The 23,258-nt window shown below is 49.8% G+C and overlaps 1 protein-coding gene across 1 annotated transcript in view; it reads right to left on the bottom strand.

Moving 5' to 3' along the window:
- The window catches only part of HYDIN (HYDIN axonemal central pair apparatus protein), a 3,273,799-nt gene that overhangs the window by 28,278 nt on the left and 3,222,263 nt on the right, over window positions 1-23,258 (bottom strand). The window contains exons 83-84 of the mRNA XM_069654775.1: window positions 21,388-21,538; window positions 19,754-19,984 (exon numbers count right to left, since the gene is read on the bottom strand). Coding sequence (XP_069510876.1) covers window positions 19,754-19,984; window positions 21,388-21,538 — 382 coding nt within the window. The remainder of the gene's footprint in view (window positions 1-19,753; window positions 19,985-21,387; window positions 21,539-23,258) is intronic.

Here is a 23,258-nt window from a genome sequence, read left to right as displayed (position 1 = left end):
GAACAACCTGTAAATCTTAGCCATACATGAGGTTACATTGCAATGGTGTGAACCACAGACCTAGCCACAATGTCTACCATGTCCAGGCCGTACTATAGCTCTCATAAATAACCTGCTTCAAAGGCTTCTGCTGTTCGACTTTGCTACTCATTGCCACCATGAATATTGAATGTGATCAAAAATGCTTGCCAAATTAAATGTTCTCTGAAATGGAAACAATGACAAACAAATTTGCTTTGCCATGGTATTCATTCTCTTATTTTATTTTAATCACTTTTATTAAGAGTTTCTTTGCTTTTGTATTGCAAGCACACATATATTAATGAAAGGATGCTTAAAACAGATGAATGTATGTTAAAGGGCATTTTAATGAAAGGTTTAAGTTACTTACCTGTAACTCTTGTTCTCCAGCATGGGTCTGGCATGGATTCACATGCTCATGAATATTCCCGGTCAGGCTGGGAATATTCGGTAAAACAAAAAACAGTTTCACTTTAGCTTTAAAACTGTCTTTCTCCTTTAAACCAAACACTGTCCTTTGGGTCATACTGCCCTTATCCAATGACAGTCATCTACCAAGGCTCCACCCCAGGTGGCCATCTTCAGATTTGGTAAGCACGCATAGTCCTAGTATGAACCAAGAAGAGCCACAGAGAGGAAGGTGGGAGGGCTTGCATGTGAATGCATGTCAGACCCATGCTGGAGAAATTACAAGTTACTCACTGTAGTGACTAACGTACTCATAGTCCATAATCCCCTTTCCTCCATACTGTATGTGCCGTTACTCGCTAGGGACGGGGATAGAATCTTTTTCACCATAAAATACATCTTTCCCCGTTAAATTTAGTTGCACGCTGGGGCGCAGCCCTGGAAGCATGCACTCCTTTGACTCCCCCTGCCCCCGGTGCCACACCTCAGTCCTCTTTTCCGTATCGACGGGACCGGACCTGCACCACGAGCTCTGTGGTTGAGGCCTTTGTTTGCATCATACTTCCATGTGCGCGTAGTCTTCCCCTAAGGGATTTGTTCCAATAATGTAATTCTTTATTTCTTTTTTCAATAACCTCCAGGATGTCAAGTTACACCGTCATCCGGTACCTCATTTGTCGGTCTACGACGGGTTTCAGTAGGTGCCCGGACTGCAACAGTCCTTTTCCTACATCCTACACGCACAAGCTCTGCCTCTGGTGCCTTGGCGAAGACCACAGCTGGGAGGGTTGTTCAGCGTGCAACGCCCTCACACCCCAGTCCCTGAAGAACTGGTTGGCGAGGTGGAGAGAGCTGTTCTCCAGGTCTCCATGGGAACACATCAAGGAATACGTCAGGAGGAAAACAAAAAATGTGAATAACGTATTCTCTAAAGCACCCCGCAAGGGCGACTCTTTCCCAGTGAAGCCACCTAGCAGGAGGGGCCTAATAGGCTCAGTTACCGGCAAGGATACTGAGGCTCATAAAGCTACCGACCGCATGGTCGAGGGCCCCAAGTGGCTCTGTTACCAGGCCAGTTCCCGAAGAGCTTTGCTCTGATACCATGCCTATGTATTTCCTCCCAATGGATGAAAGGGGACGGGAGTACGAGAGTTACAGGTAAGTAACTTTAACCTTCTCCAAGCGGGTCTGGGCACGACTAAAGCAGTCTTCCACGAGAGGAACTTCAGGGGAACCCGATGCATTGGTTCAAAGGTTGCCCCCATGAGTTTAGTCAATACCACATTGAGTTCCCAAGCTGGAGCCGAAGCCTTCCCCGGCGGAAAAGTCCTGAAGAGGCCCCTGATGAACTCAACGAATCTGTGAGACCACAGGAAAGGCCTAGCCGGTGCCCTGGTGTAACGGGATATGGTGGCCAAGTGTACTTCAATAGAGGCGTGAGCCAGTCCAGCCTTGGCCAAAGAAAGCAGGTATGGCAGGAGCTGTGACATGCAGGGGAGTGATCCTCTGCGCCCAGCACCATACGGAGAATCACTTCAATTTATGGCTGTTAACGTGGAAGAGGCTCTGACTTTGGCCAGGATGACCTTACATTTCGTTGGCAAAGAATAATGTCCAAATTCTAGGGCTGCAGGAGCCAGGTCCTGAGGTTCAGCGACACTGGGTCGTGGTGTAGAAATTACTCCTTCTCTGGCGAGAAGATCGGAAAGTAGTAGCAGCCTGATGGATTGCGCCACTGGCAGATGTAGCAGGTCCAGGTACCATATCAGCCACTGCCACACCGGAGCGACAAGTATCATCCTGCTGTGACACTGTATGAGTGTGTTGATCACTTGTTGCAGAAGTGGGAACTGAGGAAAGGCGTAAAGGAAGAGTCCCTCCCACAGGAACGAGAAAGCACCCCCCATGCTTTTCAGCTGCGGGAACTGGCTGGCAAACCTCTGACACTTGAGTTTGTTGCTGTTGTGAAGAGGTCGATCTGAGGCTGACCCCATTCACAGAACAGAAGATCCACTTGGTCCTGGCAAAGCTCCCACTTGTGGCAAGAATGTAGCTCCCTGGTGAGCGAGTCTGCAATTGTGTTCTTGGTGCCTTACAGTTGGAAAGGGACGAAAAACATGCCCTGATGAAGGGCCGAGTGCCACAGCTTCTGGGCCCTTTTGGAGAGAGCCAGAGAGCGCATCCCGCCCTGCTTCCGGATGTAGAAATTAAGGGTTACTCACTGGCGTGATTAACATACTCCTAGTCCACAGTCCCCTTTCTTCCATCCTGTATGGACAAACTTCGCAATGGACGGAAACTGAACCTTTTTTCCACCAGAAAAATACATTTCCACTTTAAATTAATTGGCGCATGGGGTGCGGTCCCGGGAGCGCAGGCTCCCTTAAATCTGCCCACCGGCACCACACCACAGTGCCCTTTTGACGCATCGGCTGTATTACACTTTAACAACTTCACTGGTCTTTTTATATGGGAATGGGTGGAGGGACGTATGGAGGAAAGGGGACTATGGACTAGGAGTACGTTAGTCACTCTGGTGAGTAACACTTACTCCTACGTCTGTCCCCTTTCCTCCATCCTGTTTGGGCGATTACAACTGACAACGCCCTGGGGAGGAGAGCCTGACCTTCTAGGCAAATAGATACGCAGCGCCACTTGGCCGAATGCTGCATCTGCCTTGGCACTGGTATACAAATAGCAGTGCTTGCAAAAAGCTGGAGGAGTGGCCCATGTTGCCACCCTGCTGATCACCTGCCAGGGAACGTGGCGTTGCAATGCGACTGCGGTTGCCTTGGCTCCTACCGCGCACGCATGCATGCCCTGCAGCGGATCCTTACGTTGCACCTTTTATGCCTCCTGGATCGCTGACGTCATTCATCGAGCAATGAATGCCTTGGAGGCTTGCTGCCCAGGGCTGGAGCCTCCCAATGTTACAAACAGTGCGTCCGGCCTTGCAAATGCCCTTCATTCTGACCAGATAGAATTTCAACGCTCTCCTGACATCCAGGCAGTGGAGCGTTTTCTCTGCATCTTCCTTGGGGTCCGGGAAGAATGTGGGGAGCACAATCTTCTCGTTGATATGAAAGGATGACACCACCTTCGGAAGGAAGTTGGGGTGCGCGCACAGCACAACCTTGTCTTTATGAAATGTAGTGTATGGTTGCAAGGCTACTAACGTTTGGATCAATCTCACTCTGCGAGCTGACGTAAGACCAACCAGAAGGGCGGTCTTCAGAGTGACGAACTTAATGTCTGCTGTGGCCATGGGTTCAAATGGTTGGTGCGCTTTAGCAATTAGCACTACATTAAGGTCCCAATTGGGATGCAGGCGTTTGGCCGGGGATACAGCCTGGTCAGGCCCGTCAGGTGTTTTTTCACTATGGGATTGTCTGAAGACAGGATAAGATTTCCAGGGTCAACAAGCAGATGTGCGGGATTTGGTGACTCCCTGCTTGTTGATATAGTATTTGCAAGTCATGTTGTCTGTCTGAATGCACACAGACCTGACCATGATGGTCGCGAGAAAGGACTTGAGGGCCAACCAGATTGCCATAAGTTCCAGCCAGTTGATGTGATTCTTCCTGTCGGTCTGGGTCCAGTGCCCATGCACTGAGTGCGTTCCCAGAGAGACTCCCCACCCATGGAGGAAGGAGTCCTTGGCAATGATGTACTCTATTGGGGGTGGACGGAACGGCCTGCCCACCAAGATGTTCTTCTCCTGCTGCCACCATTTGAGATCGTGGTCCAGATGTTGAGGGATGATCCCAGGAATCTGCAAAAGGGAACTGAAGCCTCCTCATGCAGAGTCTGGTGTACGGGACCGCCAGGAGGCATGCTGCCAGAATGCCCAGAAGGTGTTTATACCAAGCCGTGGTGATTGACCTGCTGCGGAAATGGGAGACGGCAGTCCGAATCACTAACCTTGTCCCCGGTAGGGAACACCCTCTGCACCCGTGCATCCCACAACAGGCCCAGAAACACTTGCGTCTTTGTAGGGGTGAGCTGAGATTTCTGGTAGTTGATTGAAAACACCAGGTTGAATAGTGTGGAGATGAGCCTGTCCGTTGAGGCTCGAACCTGCTCCGGAGACAAGGCCCTGACTAACCAATCGTCAAGGTACGGATAGACATGCAGCCGCTGTGACCTGAGGAGAGCTGCCACTGCATTCATGAGCCTGGTGAAGACTCTCAGAGCTGAATTTATCCTAAAGGGCAGAACCTTGTACTGGAAATGCAGGCCCATGACCCGGAACATGAGGAAGGCCCGGTGAGGCTGCACAATAGGAAATTATACGTTACTCACCGTAGTGACATGGGTGTCCCTTCCAAGGGACAGGAGACTGAACTTTTTTCACCATAAAAAACCTTCTACCCCTTTAAATTTAGAGGCACATGGGGGTGCGACCCTGGGAGCATGTGCCACACTGACTCCGCCCTGCGGTGCCCACCTCAGTCCCCATAGACGCGTCAACAATAGATTTAACATCGCCTAATGACACCAGTATTATTAGGGGGGAGGATGGTGGGACGTATGGAGGAAAGAGGACTAAGAGTACGTTAGTCACTACGGTGTGCAACTTATAATTACTCTCACATCCCGTCCCCTTTCCTCCATACTGCATGGGCGATTACAACTGAATGTAGCCGCAGGGTGGAGAGAAGACCCTCCTTAAGCAAATAGGTTCCTGAGAACCGCCTGTCCGAAAGCCGCATCAGATCTAGAGCCGGCATCCAAACAGTAATGCTTGCAAAAAGCTGAGGGTGTGGCCCTGCTTAAGACTTGCCAAGGGACATGGCGCTGGAATGCGATGGCCGTTGCCTTGGCCCCGACTGCGTGGGCATGCATGTTTGCCAGAAGCAGCCTGTGCTGCCCCTCGTATGCTTCTTTGATGGCCGAAACCACCAAGCGGGATATGGCGGCCTCGGAGGCTTGGTAGCTTGGTCTTGCACCTCCAAAAGTGACAAACAGGGCGTCTGACTTGCAGAAGTCCTTGGTCCTGTCCAGGTAGAATTTCAGGGCATGCCTGACATCCAGGCAGTGCAGAACTCTGTGCCTCGTCCTTATGATCGGCAAAAAACATAGGAAGGACTATTTCTTCGTTCAAATGGAAAGCAGACGGCACCTTAGGCAGAAATGCTGGGTGTGTCCGTAGGACTACTTTGTCCCTGTGAAAGGTAGAATATGGTTCTGAGGCGACCAGCGCCTAGATTTCACTGACTCTGCGAGCCGAGGTGAGGCCGACTAGTAAGGCTGTCTTAATGGTGACCAGCCTGATGTCCGCAGACGCAATTGGCGCAAACAGTTTGTGTGCCAGGGCGCCCAAGACTATGTTCAGGTCCCACACGTGGTGTGGCCTCTTGATGGGCGGGTAGAGCCTTGCGAGCCCCGTCAAATGTTTCTTGAAAATAGGATTGGAGGAGGAGGAGAAGACCCCCTCCTTCGAGTTCCTGTAAGCCTTGATGTCCACCTGCACGCCTGAGTGGGCGAGGTGTGCCAAGAAGAGGAGAACGTCGTCCAAAGTACATGCCAGGGGTCGATTCCCTTGGAGTCTGCCCAGTGGCAGAACTTGGTCCATTTACCTTTATACTGGGCCCTGGTAGCCTTGCTCCTTGCGCCCTGTATGAGCTCCAGATTAGCCTGGGAGAGGCTGAGGTGCCTTAGTGTTACCTGCTCAGGAACCACCCTGTGAGGGCTAGTTTCTGTGGCGCGGGGTGGATGACTCTGCCCCCCTGCTGCGACAGAAGATGTGATGGGCCCGTCGGAAGATTAATTGGTGGCCTCTCCGAGAGGCTGAGCAGCTCAGAGAACCATGGCCTGGCCAGCCACCATGGAGCTATTAGAATGATGTTGAGCTGGCGAGACTCCTTGATCTTGCAAATCACTATGAGTTAGCGGAGTTGGCGGCAAGGTCCACGCAATCGGCCGTTCCACTGAATCCAAAATGCGTCTCCTATGGAGCCGGGGCTCTGTCCCTGCCAGGAGGCAAACTGAGGGCACTTCTTTTTGTGCCAGGTGGAAAAGAGATCCACCTGGGGAAGATCCCATCTGTTGAAGATCTCCTGAATAACGAGGTCATTTAGCTACCACTCATAGTTGTCCGCTCCCAACCTGCTGAGCCTGTCCACCTCCAGGTTGTATTCCCCCGGGCCCACTCCCACATGCTGATTGCCAGTCTGCACAGTGGAGGGAATCTGGTGTCTCCCTGCTTGTTGACATAGAATAGAACATGCTGGTCGAGTTGTCTGTCTGGATGAGGACAACCTTGCCCCTGAGAAGAGGAAGGAATGCTATGAGCGCTAGCCCGATGGCATTCAGCTCCAACCAATTGATGTGGTACCCCTGCTCCTGTCGGGTCCAGGTGCCGTGGACCAAGAGATCGTCCAGTGTGGCTCCCCAGCCCTCAAACGAGGAGTCCCTAGTGATGGTGACCTACGGGTTGGGAGGCGGGAAGGGCTTGTCAGTCCGTAGGTTACAGTCCCTGGACCACCACGTGAGGTCTGGATGGAGAGATGGCGGAACGTTGATACTCTCGGATTGGGAGCCCCGCCCCTAGTTCCATGATGCAGCGAAGTGCAGCTGTATCCTCCTCATCCTGAGTCTTGTGTGGGGAACGTCTAGTAGGACCGCTGCCAAGAGACCCTGGAGATGCTGGTACCACCAGGCCGAGGTCACTTCTCTGCTGAGGAAGTGAGTGGTGGCCCTCTTGATGGCTGTGATCTTGTCCTCTGATGGAAACATTTTCACGGTGCCCAAGATGAGGCCCAAAAAGGTCAGAGTCTGCGTGGGCTGCAACTGTGACTTTTTGAGATTGAGCAAAAAAGCCCAGATCACGCAGTGTGTTCCTAAGAGCCTGGGTTCGGGCAGGAAGTCTGCAATTTCCTGCCATAACCTATGGTTAGCGGCAGCCAGCATGGCATCAGCGTTGGCCTGATGAAGATGCAAGGACGCATTGGACTACAGCTTCTTCCCATACGCCTCCAAGACCGTCTCATCCTTGCCTAGCAATGACGCAGAGGATGAGGCTGAGGATGACTGAGGCTTGGAGTATAGTGATGCCGCAGCTATCACCAAGGACTGTGGCTGAGGATGGGCCCATAGCATATGCCCCCTCCATCTGCCTGTACTTGGTGTCCAGGCATCGATTAACCGGCTGGGCAGAGTGGGGTTTGAGCCAGGGAGACTACATCGTTCTGCAGTGGAGTTCCCATTTTAGCAGAGGGGCATCGCCTGAGGACTTCTGTGAGGACCCCCTCCGCTGGTTGCTCGACCTCGGGCTGAGGCAGGCCCAGGTACTCCGCCAGCCCTGCAAGACGTTCGTGGAAGGCCTTAGCTGACGAGGGCATTTCAGGGTCCTCCTCCTCGTCCGTGTCCTGGGGGTCAGGAGGACCCTGCATCGGAGGAGGAGTAGCAGAAGCCGGAGGCTGAGGTATGGGTCCCAGAGCCGCAGGCTGTGGAGGAGGCTGGTACGGAACTGCCTGAGGAATCAGCTGAGGGGCCGGAGGTAAAGGCTGCACCGGGGCCAGAGGCGCAGGCGGAGGAGCCTGAGGTGCTGGAAGCATTGGAGGGAGCACCTCCCTGATGGCATCCCTGAGGATAACCCTCATCCGAGGCGATTTCATGAGCCTGAGGAACCTCTCGAAGAACCTGTCTTCACAGGCTGGAGGGGTGGTGGGTGATATAGGAGTAGTGGGAGGCTGCTGGATCCGCTGCGTACCCTGCCCATCAGGACGTAGCATGAACCTGCCTTGCGCAAATGAAGGATAGGCTGTAGGCCACGTACCTGGTTGAGGCCAGTCCCACCTTGACACTCGTTTGCAGAATTCCTGGAATGGCGTCGGACTGGTGCGGATATCTGGCACAGCGGCCATTTTGTCGAGCTGCCTGCCACATGCCTGTGTCGTGTTGCTCAGCTTGCTGGGCACAGCCACCTCCACGACTCTTGAGTGTGGTTCGCGAGGCCTTCCCTGCTCCTCGGGCCTGGACCCGGTAGGTGTGACACCCTCGGCCCGGGGGAGGTACTAGGGCGTGGCCCCTCGGACATAATGCCTGTGCAAGGGCGTAGCCCCTCGGGTGAAAACCCGGTACAAGAACCTTCCAGTCCCTCAATACTGTCACCGGGAGGATCCGGGGGATCCCTCGGCATGTAGGCCGGTAGCTGGAGCGGCCTCGGTGCACGTGCTGGTACGAGAACCTGAGCGGTCCCTCCCGCACGGTTGAGTCCTTGGGAAGGAGTCTCCCTTGCAGGGTGCGATGGAGAATAGAGGCCTTTCCTTGGGCCTGGATCGATGTTTGACTAAGTCCTTGAGATTCTCTCGAGGCGACTTCTGGAAAAAGCTCCCTCCACCTGACTAGTCTGTTCTTCAGAGACCTCAATGACCGGGCGTTGCACGCTGTACAAGCTTGCCAACCATGGTCTGGGCCAAGACAACGTAGGCAGAGGGCGTGTGGGTCTGAAGTTGGGAAGAGCCCATTGCAGGATGGACACCTGCTGAACCCTGTGGAATTCAACATGCGCCGAGGAGGCGCGTGACGCATGAGGACCGAGTACCTGTATGTTAAAAGACAAAAAAGACAGAAGAAGAAGAATCTGTAAGTGGAATTACATGGCCAAAGCCAAACCCAGGAGCGCTGGTGAATTCGGGCCATTCCCGTCAACGCAGAAAAGGGGACTGAGGTGTAGTGCCAGAGGGGGGAGGCAGGGCAGCGCATACTCCCAGAGCTGTACCCCTGCGTGCCTCTAAATTTAAAAGGGGAAGATGTTTTTTTCTGGTGAAAAAGGTTCTGTCTCCCGTCCCTTGGAAGGGATGCCCATGCAGTATGGAGGAAAGGGGACAGGACGTAAGAGTACATGGAGATATGCGTCCTTCAGGTCAAGGGAGCACGTCCAGTCTCCCCCACACAGTGTTTTGGTTATGAGCAGTGGCGTCACCATCTTGACCCTCTGCAGGGGGAGGTAAAGATTCATGGAAGACAAATCCAACATCACTCTCAGGCCCGCCTGGTTCTGATTTTGAATAGCAAAGATTCAGGAGTAAAAACCCTGCCGCTGCTGGGGGGGAGGGACCTCCTCTACGGCCTTACTCTCTACAAGGGAGCAAATCTCTGCTAGGAGTGATGGTGTACCAATCTGTGGGAGAGGGGGAGGGGGAGAACTCGGGGGGAAGAGAAGGAAGAGGTAACTGGAAGCCCCAGGCCACAACTGAGATGATCCATGCGTCCGCAAACTTCACCCGCCAAGCCTGACTGTGCAGGGCCAGCTTGCCCCCAACTTGCGTGCTCTAGACCTGAAAAGAATTGTCATTGTTTCTTCTGGTCAGAGGCTGATGAGTGGGAGGGGGACTGGAATAACCCTTTATTTTAGGGTTTTTTGGTGTTTTTGCCTGTACTGACTGGGAGACCTGTCATGCTGACTGGCTTCGCGGTCCTGGAACCTGCGAAAACCGCCAAAAGATCGCCCCTTGTCTGAGCGAGACTGTGCCTGTGAGAAAGGCTTTGCTGCTAGTTTGTTAAGAATCCCCAGCGACTTGGCTGTCTGAGAGCTGCTCTTCTTCTTGTCCAGCTCTTCATCAGTTGTGGAGTGGAAAAGATCACCCCCTTCGAATGGAAAGGTGCTGGATTCGATCCTTGGCACCCGGGTTGAACCTGGTAGCCTTTAGCCAGGCCGTGCGCCTCATGTCCGTTGCCAGACAAATCGCTCTGTTAGCTGTGTCGATGTGACCTACCATTGCCTCCATCATGTCCTGTGCCATGAGTTTCGCCTTAGCTAGGCCCCCTTTGAATGAGGCTTGCTTGAAGGGGTCTGAGGTGTGGCACCGGTGGGCAAGGTTAAGGGAGCTCATGCTCCCGGGGGCGCACCCCCTGTGCCAGTACATTTAAAAGCGAAATGTCTTTCTGGTGGAAAAAAGGTTCCGTTCCTGTCCCTCACGAGGGACGCCCATATAGGATGGAGGAAAGGGGACGGGACATAGGATTACATGGTAGTGTTGTTGTTCGTGAAGATCCTCACCACCCTGCCCTTCCGTGATGGCAGGAAGGAATTGAGGGCCAGGAGACAGCTCAAAGCTTCAGGAGGTTGATGTGAAGAGCCTTTTCCTCTGGTTGCCAGAGGCCTCTGGCATGCAACTTTCCGTTGTGGGCTCCCCAACCTTCCAAAGAAGCATCTGTGGTGACCGTTTCCTTGTGCGACGGGACTTGAAACGGAGCCCCTTCTGAGAGGGGAGTGTACACGCCCGACCACTGTATCACCTCACGGAACTCCTGTTTGAGGTTGATCTAGTCTGTCCAGGATCCCGAGACCTGCAGCCACCTCACATCCAGAAACTACTGGAGCAGTCTCATCTGGAATCTGCAAAGGCGAATGAGATTGATGCAGGGGGACATCATGCCCAAGAGCAATTTGACGCCTCGTACTGTAGCTGACCATGCTGCCAACAGGCACTGCATCTTCCACAGAATGGATACCACTCTTTCTTCCGAGGGCGACGCCAGACACGTTACTGTGTTGAGTTGGGTGCCCAGAAATAGAGCTTTATGCAATGGCTCCAAGCAGGACTTCAGATAATTTATGGAAAATCCCAGCTCTGTCAGCAGAGAGACAGTCCTCATCATGTGTTCGCTCGCCAACACCTGAGAGCAGGATCAGACTGGCCAATCGTCCAGATAAGGGTAGACATGGATGCCCTTGAGACAAAGGTGTGCCACCACTGGAGCCAAGCACTTTGTACAGATCCTTGGTGCCGACTTTAGGCTGAATGGTGGTGCCTTGAACTGATAGTGTCTTCCCTGTACCATGAACTGTAGGGATTTGCAGTGTTTCCGATGGATGGCGATGTGGAAGTAGGCGTGCTCCAGATCCAGCGATACCTGGAAGTTGCCCTGCACCAGTTGGCTGAGCACATGTTGCAACGTGACCATCCTGAACCTCTGGGTCTTCAAGTAGTTGTTGAGGCATCTCAGGTCCAGCATCACCCTCCTGTCTTCTTTTGGACCAGAAAGTATCTGGAGAACACTCCAGAGCCCCGCAGGCACTGGGGGACAGGCTCTATCACCCCCTTTTTTTAACATGACATGGGCCTCCTGCATCAGCTGTACCACGTGTTGTTCTTGTCGAGCCAGAGGGGAAATACAAGGACACCTGCATTTTAACTCCAAGGTGTGCCCCTGTCCGAGAGCATCCAGCACCTATCTGTCTGTGGTGATGGTCTTCCACAAGCAGAAGAACCTTGCCAGCCGCCCTCTCACTGGGGTGCATAAGTGGGGGCCCAGGTCCACAGCCGGTTCAGGCCTGTTTCGGTGTCTGGGCCCTGCCCTGTGGACCGTACATCCGATGTCCTCCGCTACCGTATGCCTGTGAGGGACCTCTGTACGCCTCTTTCATCATAGAGCAGGAATTTTGTCAAAAGGGGGTGTTATATCCCTTGGAGGACCTGCCAGATTTTCCTCTCGAGGAACCAAAGGACGATGACTGACATTGCTGCAGGGCACTTTAAGGGAGGCATGGTATCACAAGTATAACACTGACACAAGAGGTACAATTTGGAAAAACGTTATTCAAATTTCAGGGTTTGGAAAAACTCCTGCTTTGCCCTATAGCTATGATGGGAGTAGTCTCTACCATCAAATAATAAAGAAAACAGTCCTAGTCCATCTCTGTCAAATCAAAATGGGCAATACTAACAAAACCTAATGCCTGCTCTATCTCTTATACAAAAGGTATGTAAAGGTGGAATATGTATGCAAAGGAAAATCAGTGTTATAACAAAGGATCAAGTTGGCTGAGTAAGCTCTCATCCCCATGTTGGACAGTACGGAGTAAGGCGGCCCCCGTAGACAGGATGACTCACTGTCTCAGGTTCTCAAAACAAAGGCAGTTCAAAACATGGATCGAGGCCCACCTGGCCTCTTAAAGTAAAAGTACCTGATTGAACGTAGATCTCCCTCAGCCGGGTTCGGAACTCGCAATCACAGCACTTGCAAGACCAACATGGTAGAACAACTACCCGAGACCGATCCAAGATAGCATTGACACCTTTTCTGCTTCTGCTGCCACCCAGTGGCGCCTCCAAGGGGTCACCAAGGGGGGCCACGGCCACCCTTATAAAAGCACGGGCCCCCCCACCGGCCCATTCATTTATGTATGTTTGTTTTGGTGTGCCACCCCAAGACTTCAAGTGAGGCCACCCTTATGAAAAATGTCTGGGGGCGCCACTTTCGCCACCTGCACTGTGGCAGCTGTTTTCAATATAAGGATAGCTCTGAAAGCTACCGATTTCATTACAACACTTTCAGTTTGCTCCTAGAACAGTCAGGTTTATTTCTCAATGGGATTCCTGTTCCCCAGCCTGCTCCTGTCTTTCCTTCTACTTCCTTTCTTTACCTTCCTTTGGGTTCCCATTTTTACTGCCTTTTCCCTGCATCTGCAATTCTTCAGTCTCCAGCCTGGCAATCTTCTGGAACCTGAACTTCCTGCTTCCAGCAGTCAATTTCCTGTAGAACCATTTCCAGTCTACAGCCCACCAGCATTTATTGTTCCACCTCAGGTGCACTTCTACTTCTATAACCTAGTTCCTTGCAAGATGGTTTACACATGAAAATACATTATTATTTTCAAATGGCTACACATTTGAATAGATACAAAACAATCAATGCATGGGTATCTAGTTACAGAGAATGGATTGCTTCACTCAGTTATTTTAATTACTATTCTTTTCAATATAAATACATTTTAAGACAATATTGTCATATTACAAGTCACTTCTTCCTTATTATTTTCATTGTTTTGCGAGACATTATTCCCTGTAATAATAGAGTAAATAAAAGTGAAGAAATGCAATAACCAGCAGCAGCTGTGCATTCAAAAAAACCAGGGTCTATGACACGTATATTATTTATATACATCAAAAAGAACAAGTTACTTAGCCCTGGTAAGGTTGTTTCGACTGGAGGTTCCTCCCACGTATTCCTCATCTTTGATATTCATATCTCGTCAGCTTTGCTGCTTCTGAAACAATTTCTCGGCAGAGGGCGCTGTACTCTATGTTGTGGCGTCGTTGTCCCTCGTGGGCTTCCGTCGAGCGTCGACATCATTGCCAGTACAAATAGCTTGTGCATCGCCCATTGGCTTCAGTTCTGTTTTTCCGTTCCCCTCAATCGGGGAGCTAACCAGGCGTACCCCAGACAGCAAGCTCTCAGAAAACGCAGAGTGTAATACACATAACCTGTATGGCGGGGTAGGCCTGGAGGGGCGATGAGCAATACGTGGAAGGCACATCCAGTCGAAAAAACATTACCAAGGTTAAGTAACTTGTTCTTTGAATGGATTGTGTCCTCCCGCGTATGCCTCATCTTTGATAGACTCCCAAAGCAGTGACAATTTGGAGGAGGGTGTACCAATTAATTAATCATGAATCGAATGGAGGATTGCCTTAGCAAAAAGAGCAAAAAGACCTCCTTGAGTGGAGGAGGAGTCCAAGCAGTAATGCTTGACAAATGTATAGATGGACGACCAAGTAGCAGCTGAACAGATGTAATTTATTGGGACACCCCTTTGGAGAGCCGCAGAGGTTGCCATGCCCCTTGTCATCTCGGGAGGATAGCTCAGGCGAAATGTGCTTGCCTTGGAAGCAAGATGACACAGAGCAACACAGGTTTGATCCCCGGGTCGGCGCTTAGAAACCTCTGGTTATTAAGCGTGTTATTAATAACCTATCATATCATATCAATGAGATTAAAGCCCTTACCGGCGGGTCCTTTCCCGCAAGTCTATAGCATTCTCCAATAGCCAGTGTGATCCATTGTGTCGTAATTTTGCCATTCTTGCAATGTAAAAGCTTAGAGCCCTTTTTGGGTCCAGCCTATGCAGCCTCTCTTCCTCTTTGCCCAAATGACGATGACGGTAGAAAGTTGGTAGCGTTATCTTCTGCGACAGATGGAAGTCAGAGACTACTTTCAGTAGGAATGATGGTTTTACCCGGAGGACAACTTTATCCTTATAGAACTTAGTATGAGGTGGCTTGCATGATAGAGCCTGCAATTCATTTATCCTGCGGGCTGATGTCAACAAGTAGGGCTGTTTTCAAAGTTAGGAGCCTTAACGGGCACAAATGTAAAGGCCCGAAAGGTGTACATGTTAGAAATTTTAAAACAAGGTTTAAATCCCAAGCCGGGACTTTGAAAGGGACCAGGGGATACACATTAGTAAGCCCCTTCAGAAATTGAACAATGAAGGGTATTTTGAATAGCGCCACCAGGTATCACTTTATGGTCCCAATCTGGAGCCCCAGATTAGCCAAATGCAACAGAAAAGAAAGCACTGTAGGAGTGCCACATTGGAAAGGATCCACATTCTTGTCCCTGCACCAGTTACTGAATTTATTCCAAGGACACCGGAACAGGGATTTGGTTGCTGGCCTTCTGCCCGAAAGCAAAATCTCCATTACATCGTCCGGAAGGTCCCAATCCTTGTATCACAGCCTTTCAGAAACCATACATGAAGGATGAGAGTTTTGACCTCTGAATGGAGAATCTGAACTTCCTCTTGCAAGAGATGATCCTCTCTTTGTGGAAGACATATTGGAGGGCAGATGGACATGTCCAGAAGGTCCAGGTGTCACGTCCTCCTGGTCCAATCTGGGGCACTTAGGTTAATGGATTTCCCGAACTTTCTCAACCTCCTGATCACGTGAGGCATGACAGGGACTGGAGGAAATGCGTATAGGATTGGAAATTCCCTGTCCACCACGAACTCGTCTCCTAGAGCTCCTCTTGGGGGAAACTCCCTTGAGCAATACAGTTCGCACTTCCGGTTGGTACCAGTCGCAAACAGATCCACTTGAGGGGTTCCCCAAAGGGTGAAGATCTCCTGAAGGGCATCTTGAGCTAGTTCCCACTCGTGGGAGACTGTGCTCTACCTGCTCAGAGCGTCCGCTGCCGTGTTCTGCTCTCCGGCTCGGTGAACTGCCGACAGAGAGATTCCTTCTTGTATTGCCTAGATCCAGAGCTGCATTGCCTCCGTGCACAGTAGTGGTGACCCTACACCTCCTCTCTTGTTGAGGTAGCACATGGCCACTGTGTTGTCCGTCATTATCAGGACATTCTTTCCCCATACAGAGGGCAGAAAGGCCTTCAGCACTAGTCTGATTGCCCTCAGCTCCAAAAGGTTGGTTTGTAGTTTGGACTCCGATGGAGACCAATGACGCCTGATTGTCAGTTCGTTGGTATGGGCTCCCCGCCCCGTGAGTGAGGCGTATGTCACTACCGTTTTCTCCGGCCATGGTTGCCAAAAAGATTCTCCTTTGAGAATGTCGTCTTTGCAAGCCCACCATAGAAGGTCCTGAGCAACTCTGCTCGGAACTTGCAGTTGATCTGACATATTCCCTGAGAATTGGGACCACTGAGTCCCGAGGGCCCATTGAAGGGATCTCATTCTCAATCGGGCCGCTGGCACCATAAAAATGCAGGACGCCATGAGGCCGAGCAACCTCAGAAAATCGAAGGCCGGCAGATGCTGTGCATTCCGGAATTTTGTGACCATCTGCAGAATGTGTTGGGCTCTCACCTCGGGAGGCGAGGCTTTCCCCGAGGAGGTATCCAGGACTGCTCCGATTAATTGGAGTCTTTGGAATGGTATCACATGGGACTTCTTGTAATTGAGGGAGAAGCCCAGCCTGTGAAGGCAGTGGCAGGTGATACTGAGATGTTCCCGGGCTTGCTCAGGTGCACGAGCCCTGATCAGCCAATCATCCAGGTAGCGGTAGACGTGAATCCCCCTCTCCTGAGACTTGCTACCACTACTGCCATCAACTTGGTGAAAACCCTCGGGACGGAGGTCAGCCCAAATAGCAGAACTCGAAACTGATAATGAGAACTGCCAACTGTGAACCTTTGGTACTTTCTGTGCTTGAGATGGATTGGCACATGAAATTAAGCATCCTGAAGGTCCAATGATACCACCCAGTCTTGGAGTTGGAGGGCCTGAAGGATATGAGAAAGGGTAACCATCTTGAACTTGTCCTTCCTGAAGAACTTGTTCAAGTTTAAGTCCAAGGTGGGTCTCAATCCTCTGTCCTTCTTGGGAATGAGAAAGTAGGGGAAATACCAACCCTTTTTCCTCTCTGCTACAGGTACATGTTCTATTGCACCTTGCACTAGCAGGGTTAAAATTTTCTGCACAAGGAGCGTATCCAACATTTTGACAGAGTTGTATCCCGGTGGATCATCCTAAGGCCTTTTTTTTTTAAAAGGAAGGAAGTAACTCTGGACTACCATTTCCAGTGCCCTAGCATCTGAAGTAATGCCCCGCCATTCGTTCAGAGGCTGAGAAATTCTGCCTTCCACCGGGGTCTTGTGGGTCAAGGCCTCAGAGAGGCTTAAAGGCGGCTGCAGCAGTGGCAGAGGGTAAAGTTGCCGCTGCTGTGGCTAATTTAGCACCCCTTCATCGTCCACCACGAGGGAATCTTCTTTGTCCGGCCTGTCCTCTTCCTCTACCAATTGAGGAATAGAAATTAAAAGAACGCCCCTCCAGGAAGATGAGCCTGAATAGGGCTGTTGAGGTTGTCGGATGGAGGCGCTAAGGGACTTAGCTGCCGCCTTGGAGGTCTGCAGCATCACCAGATTCTCATCCGCCTTGCCGCCGAACAACCTCGAGCCGTCGAAGGGCATGTTGAGCAGTCTGGCCTGCACGTCCGGAGCAAACCCCGACTTCCTCATCCACGCAAACCTGTGCAGTACGGTGTTTGCAGTCATGGATCTGCTGATGCTGTCAACAGTATACAATCCTGACTGGTCCCCACCCCCCAACCCCCATTGCCTCCTTTCCATCTTTTACTAGAGCCTTGAAGCCATCTCTTTCTTCATCTTCTGGGATGTGATCAGCCGCCATGCCAACACAGTCCCACAGGGTATAAGAAAATCTAGACAAGGTACAGGTGACATTGGTAGATTTCAAGGCTATGCTGCCTGATGTGAAAACCTTGCGAGCCCAGGCATCTACCTTCTTATCATCTCTATCTGGGGGGATAGAGGGATAGGCAGATTGTTTGGTTGAAGTGGCAGCCTGAACTACCAAACTCTCAGGAGTAGGGTGCTTGGTGAGGTAGTCTGGGTCACTGCTAGAGGGTCTATTCTTCCTAGAGAAGTTTCTGTTCACTGCAGGCCCAGAGTCTGGAGCTCCCCAATTAGCAATAACCTTCCTCTGAAGGGCCATGTGGAAGGGCAAAATTGGGTCCTTCTGCAGTCCCTGGTCTAGGATGTATGTCATGTCATCCTGCTCATATGCCGGGGAAGCTCTACTTCAACCTATATATTCCGTGACCCTATTCATGAGATTTCTATAATTACAATATGCATGTTACGAGGGGTCAGGCCTGCAAAACTCCAGTTCTAGCAAAGTGTCAAGACCACTAGCAGACTGGACGGACACACAAAGAACTTTCATTCTGGACTTGGGTCAATGAGCTCTTCACATACATTTTGAGTGCCAAACTGCACTCCAAATGGAGAAATCGCCTCATCAGAAGCCAGTTTCTCCTCATAAATTGAGTACATATACTCAAAAAAGTAGTCTTTTTTTGGAACAGGCTTGTACATTTTTTCCTGAATTGGCACAGGCTTCGATGAGATCAAAGTTTTTGTCGACGACATTGACGACTGTTTCGAAAAAGGGGTCAATTTACACAGAATCGCCCTCAACTTCTGCATCGAAATGTTCGACGCTGATGGTTTCGACAAACTCGTCGAGACCCTCAACGATTTGTACTTCAACGGTATCGAGGACGGACTTGGTTCTTGAGTCGATAACTTCGACACCTTATCATTGGACTACTCTCTAGACGTATAGCCGGCTTGCTGCTCGGCCTTGATGAAGTAGCCTTTGACTTCCTTGAGTCGTCTGAAGGAGCGACTGGGGCCTGGCTCTTGCACGATTCTTTCAAGGGGGTCGAGGCTGCATTCTTGAAAATCTGCATCATTTCCACTCTAAAGGCATCCCATGTACGTGGGGAAACCGACTTTGTCAGACACCTGATTACCTCGTTTGCGGAATCAGATGATGAAGAGGTAGACCTACAGCATCTCTTCTTCGCCTTCTCCGAAGAAGATGACAGCTGCCTCGATCGACTGCTCAACCGGGACTTCTTCAAACTTTTACGCCGAGTAGAGTCTCTAGACTCCCCGGACTTCTTTTTCTTCTTCGAAGTAGACTTCGAAGCCACCCTCCCCACCGCCAGTTTACCTCTGCGTTCCCGGAGAGCTTTTTCTGTCATGGACTGACAGGATCAGCAGTCATCGGTACGGTACCCCGAACCCAGATACTACAGGCAGGCGCGGTGAGGATCGGTTATTGACATCTTCGACCCGCAGTCATGACATTTCTTAAATCCTGACTTTGGGGTAGAAGATGAAGATATTTTTCAACAAAAAACGAAGCGTGCCATTAGTACTCGAAGCGTTGACGCTCGGCGGTAGCCCTCGAGGGACATCAACGCCACGACATCGAGTACAGCGATCTCAGCTGAGAATTTTTTTTTCCGAAGCAGCAAAGCTGACGAGATATGAATTTCAGAGATGAGGAATACGTGGGAGGACACAATCCATTCGGAGCGTATTTTGGCAAAGCAAATGCATTCACCATCCTCAGGACCAAGCAGTGCCCCACAGCTGTTTGAAGGAATGCTTAGGGGATTCCAGACCCTGCAAGGTTCCAGTGGATGTAAGGATTTCAAAGCTCTGTGTTATAACAATTTAACACGCATCAGGTCCTTGTGTTAAAGAAGGGATAGCTTCAAGCAATGCAGAAGCCTTCTGGAGAATATCAATTTATGACGAGCCGTGCACTGCATACAGCACCAGCTCACATGGAATTAGCAATGGGTCATAGGGGGGATGCTATGAAGTGCCACGTCAGATGTGAGCCAACTCCTTGGTCACCTATTTTGTTTCATCTGGTGCCAAGGTGGCTTCAGGAATGTGCCACATTTGCCTTCACGACTCAAGACCACCTGAGTAAGCCTGCAATTGCAGCTCGCCCTTAACAGTCAGCAGGGTTGGTCAAGTGTTTGCAATGTATTTTTTAGCACTGTTACTTTAGACAGCATAGATGCATCTAATCCCCAGCATCAATAACGCAGACTAGACAGGTTCATCTCGTTTCCAAACATCTACCCCAATCTGGTGGTTTGCACATTGTTTTTCATCACACCCCTCTCTGAAACGGAATATGCATACAATTTGTTTCTAACACCACACACAATCTCAGACTAGGTATATTGTGTTTTCAATACTTCTATCTCTGACTTAGAAGGCACACTACGTTATCAACCATCCCTACCTCAGACTGGGCTGGAACTGTAAATTGCGGTGGCAAATTAATTTCAGGCACTTTACAGTCAGTTGTGAATGTCACTGGCACAGCCAATGGGTTTTCCACCTTCACAGTAGCTGAGGTACTCTGCCGGGCTGATGTTGTCATTTCGATGGTGCTGATAGTGCCAGCGGGTGTAGCTTTAAAACTAACCATGTAGAAAATATACTCTTGGGTTGACTCATTATGAAAGGACACCTAGAATGAGAGAAAAGTGCATACATCAGTCAAGTCCAGCATGTGATAGTAAATGTCACATCTCTTACTATATGAGCAATATGGATTTGAGTTTAAGTCGTTGCAGGGTGTATAACAGAAGACTACCACCATTGCGTTGCAAACTCAATGATATCTGCATTTGGAAGTAGCCATATGACGTACCTGATCATCTAAGCAATGCTGAATTTTAAGGGAAGAAGTACCATTTACCTTGAGAAGCTATATTTATGTATCTAAGGGATCGATACTTCACACATATATGAATCATCTTCTTTGACATCTAGAAGATTGCAGTAAAAAATGTTTGTAGCTTTAGTGTGTATTTTTTTTAATGGAACATAGGGACATCACCATTAGGTCCCACTACTCAATTCTGCAGAGGGTTCCATGTTCCTTTGCCGACACCTATTTTCTTTTTTTAAAGTAATTTTCAACAAAGAAATTACTTTAAAAAAAAAACTCATTGATTTTCTTTTACACATTTTGGAGGGTTCTCCCCAAACTCCCCCTTTCCCTATACTATTAGCCCTACCCAAACACCCTGCCCACTCCTTTTAACCCTTTACCGCCCCTCATACATTTCAATTAGTTTTTCGAAGTAATTTTTTCATTAAAAAATTACTTTAAAAAAAATGGGTGTCAGTATAACAGCGCGATACCCCAGCAGAAACCATCTCAACTGTTCCTTTATAGAACAGTAGGAAAATAAGAAACTCATTCTAACATAGGGAAGGGGGATGATGTATGTCACCCTGTTTGCTATAAGGAGTGTGGAGATGTATTGTTAAATCATCTAGTAGAAGGTAGAACAGTTAAAACCCATTCAGTTCCTCATCCACAGACGTAAAGCTTCTGAATCCAAAATCACACCAGTAACAGTAAACGTTTTGACATTGTTCAGGATTTAAGTACCTTGGGATAACTTAGGCTAGCACATTCTCTTAGAGAACCCTTGTGGGGAATCAGATACTTAAAGGATATACTCAGTTGGTGGCTCTCATGAGCTTTAACATTCGACATAGGGGATTCTCTTTTAGGTGGGGATCAAGTGAGAGTGGACTGGGGAACCCCCATTCCAAAACCAAATGCATCATTCACTAGATTGTGGGGCATTCAGCCCGATTGGCCACCAACTTAGGGTCCCCAAAGTGAGGCAGAAGGATTCATCACACCTAATAATGGCATGGTCCTTGTAAAATAGTTTGTTCTATTTTCACATTTAACATAACAAAATTATAGATTTGTTTCGACTAACATGGTTTTCCTGTAACTTCTACATTACAAGTCTTTCAAAGCATTCTGTGCTGGAGAAAACAGAACATTAGAGAGGGCCTCTGGGTGTGGACTGGAGATGTGCTCATGACTGCTATCTAGATGTGTACCTTGGTTGAGAAGAGCCCCTCCTTGTGTGCGAAAAAAGCCAGTTTGTAATCCCTTTTGGAAGCCGCAGGAACGTCCAAATAATCAAGTCCCTTCAGGGTAGTGGTGCTGTCCAACCGTTCTGGTTTCAACATTTCTATTATGACACGAAACCTATGGAAGACAAGCAAAACAAGAAATGTCAATCATAGAAAGGAAGGAAAAATAACAGTCATGGTAGTTTCTGTACTCTTAGTCCTTGGTCTCCCTCCATCTTATCTGTTTAGGAATTGCCAGCAAAAAAGGCAGCCCTAGTAAATCTTCTAAAAAAAATAGTTTTCTCTTTAGAATGTTTAGATGACGACTTTACATGCATAGCATCCATCAGCATGGCCAGGCTCATATGGGTGTCAACAACCGCCAAAACCTTGTCCTATAGGTATTTTATGAAAGAAGGATTGCAAGGTATACACTGGAGTTACCAAGAAGGTAATTTTTTGTTACTCTGACATCTTGTTCTCCGGCCTTTCCAACTGTTTCAGACTATACAGTAGCTTCTTATGGGAGCAACCAAGGAGTAGTGCTAGCAAAAAGCATGCAGAATGTGCTATCTGGGAGACATTATGTTTTTTTTTTTTTTAAAACGTGTTTATTTTTGATTGATACACTGGAGAACGTACATTATAACAAGCAATACTTAGCTGTTTATCAAGCTCATGAGTCACTATTCATTCGGCCATCCCTCCACTCTACTCTCCCAGACTCTTAGTCTTTACCCATTTCTCGCTCCTCGTATCTCGGTACCAGGTCTAGGCGCTCGGCCGCCAGGGCGTTTGCTATCGCCCGCGGCTTGTATGTTAGAGCTGGGTACCTCTCGTCGTAGTCCACCAGTGGTGACCAGATGTTCATGAAGCGTTGAAGCAGGCCCCTACTTGCTGCTGTGATTTTCTCTGCAATAAAAATGTCCCAGAGTTTTAGCCACCACAAGATTATCAGTGGACCTCCCGGAGATTTCCATGTTCGTGCTACGGTAATCTTGGCGGCTAATAGCAGTGGAGTCAGTAGGGTTGCCGTCCTGCCAGATCTTGGGTACAAGCCTGGGACTGGGGCTCCCAGTAAGATTGATTCTGGTTCTAGGGGCAACGTTATCTTTGTTATATCCGCGATGGCCAGGATGCATTGGGACCAGAATTCCGTCACCACTGGGCACGACCACCACATATGTATAAACGAACCCGGGAAGCCACATTGACGCCAACAATGGGGGTCTAAGGATTGATTAATGCGGTGCAGTCGGAGTGGTGGATAGTACCATTTTAGGAGCAGTTTATGGGCGCACTCTCGATTGGTGATGCAGAATGAGGCAGATCGGGTGCGAGACCAAATGTCCATCCACGCCTGGTCCTCAATCGGGTGGTCTAGGTCTGCATCCCATTGTGCCATGTAGGTCGGTCTGGTAATGAGAGAGTTAGACTGCAATAATTTGTAAATCGTCGAGATTCGCCCTCGATGCGGGGGGTCTGCGAGTGTCAGCTCCATGGGGTCTAACTCTCGGGCAGCTGACTGGCGAATTGATGGATGGGAGCACCAGTGTCGTAGCTGAGCATATGAGAATCTGTCTGTTTCCTGTAAGCTGAAGGCGCTTTTGCATTGTTCAAAGGTGAGGAGGCGATTCCTTTCAAAGAGCTGGCCTAGGGAGCTGAGGCCACCCCTGATCCAGTTGTGAAAGTTCGCGGGATGGACTCCTGGTGAGAACGCCGGATTATGGAAGACTGGGGCGGAAGGGCCCAGGTCTCTCGGAATGCCCCTATGTCTGCGTGTCCACTCCCAGGCTTTCAGGGTGAGCTTAGTGGACGATAGAATGGCTGGCCATGATCTTTTAGAGGTGGGAGGC

This window comes from Ambystoma mexicanum, chromosome 1p, assembly GCF_040938575.1.
Source record: "Ambystoma mexicanum isolate Mex_15411 chromosome 1p, UKY_AmexF1_1, whole genome shotgun sequence".
Classification (NCBI taxonomy): Eukaryota; Metazoa; Chordata; class Amphibia; order Caudata; family Ambystomatidae; genus Ambystoma; species Ambystoma mexicanum.
This window is presented reverse-complemented; position numbering and strand designations above follow the sequence as displayed.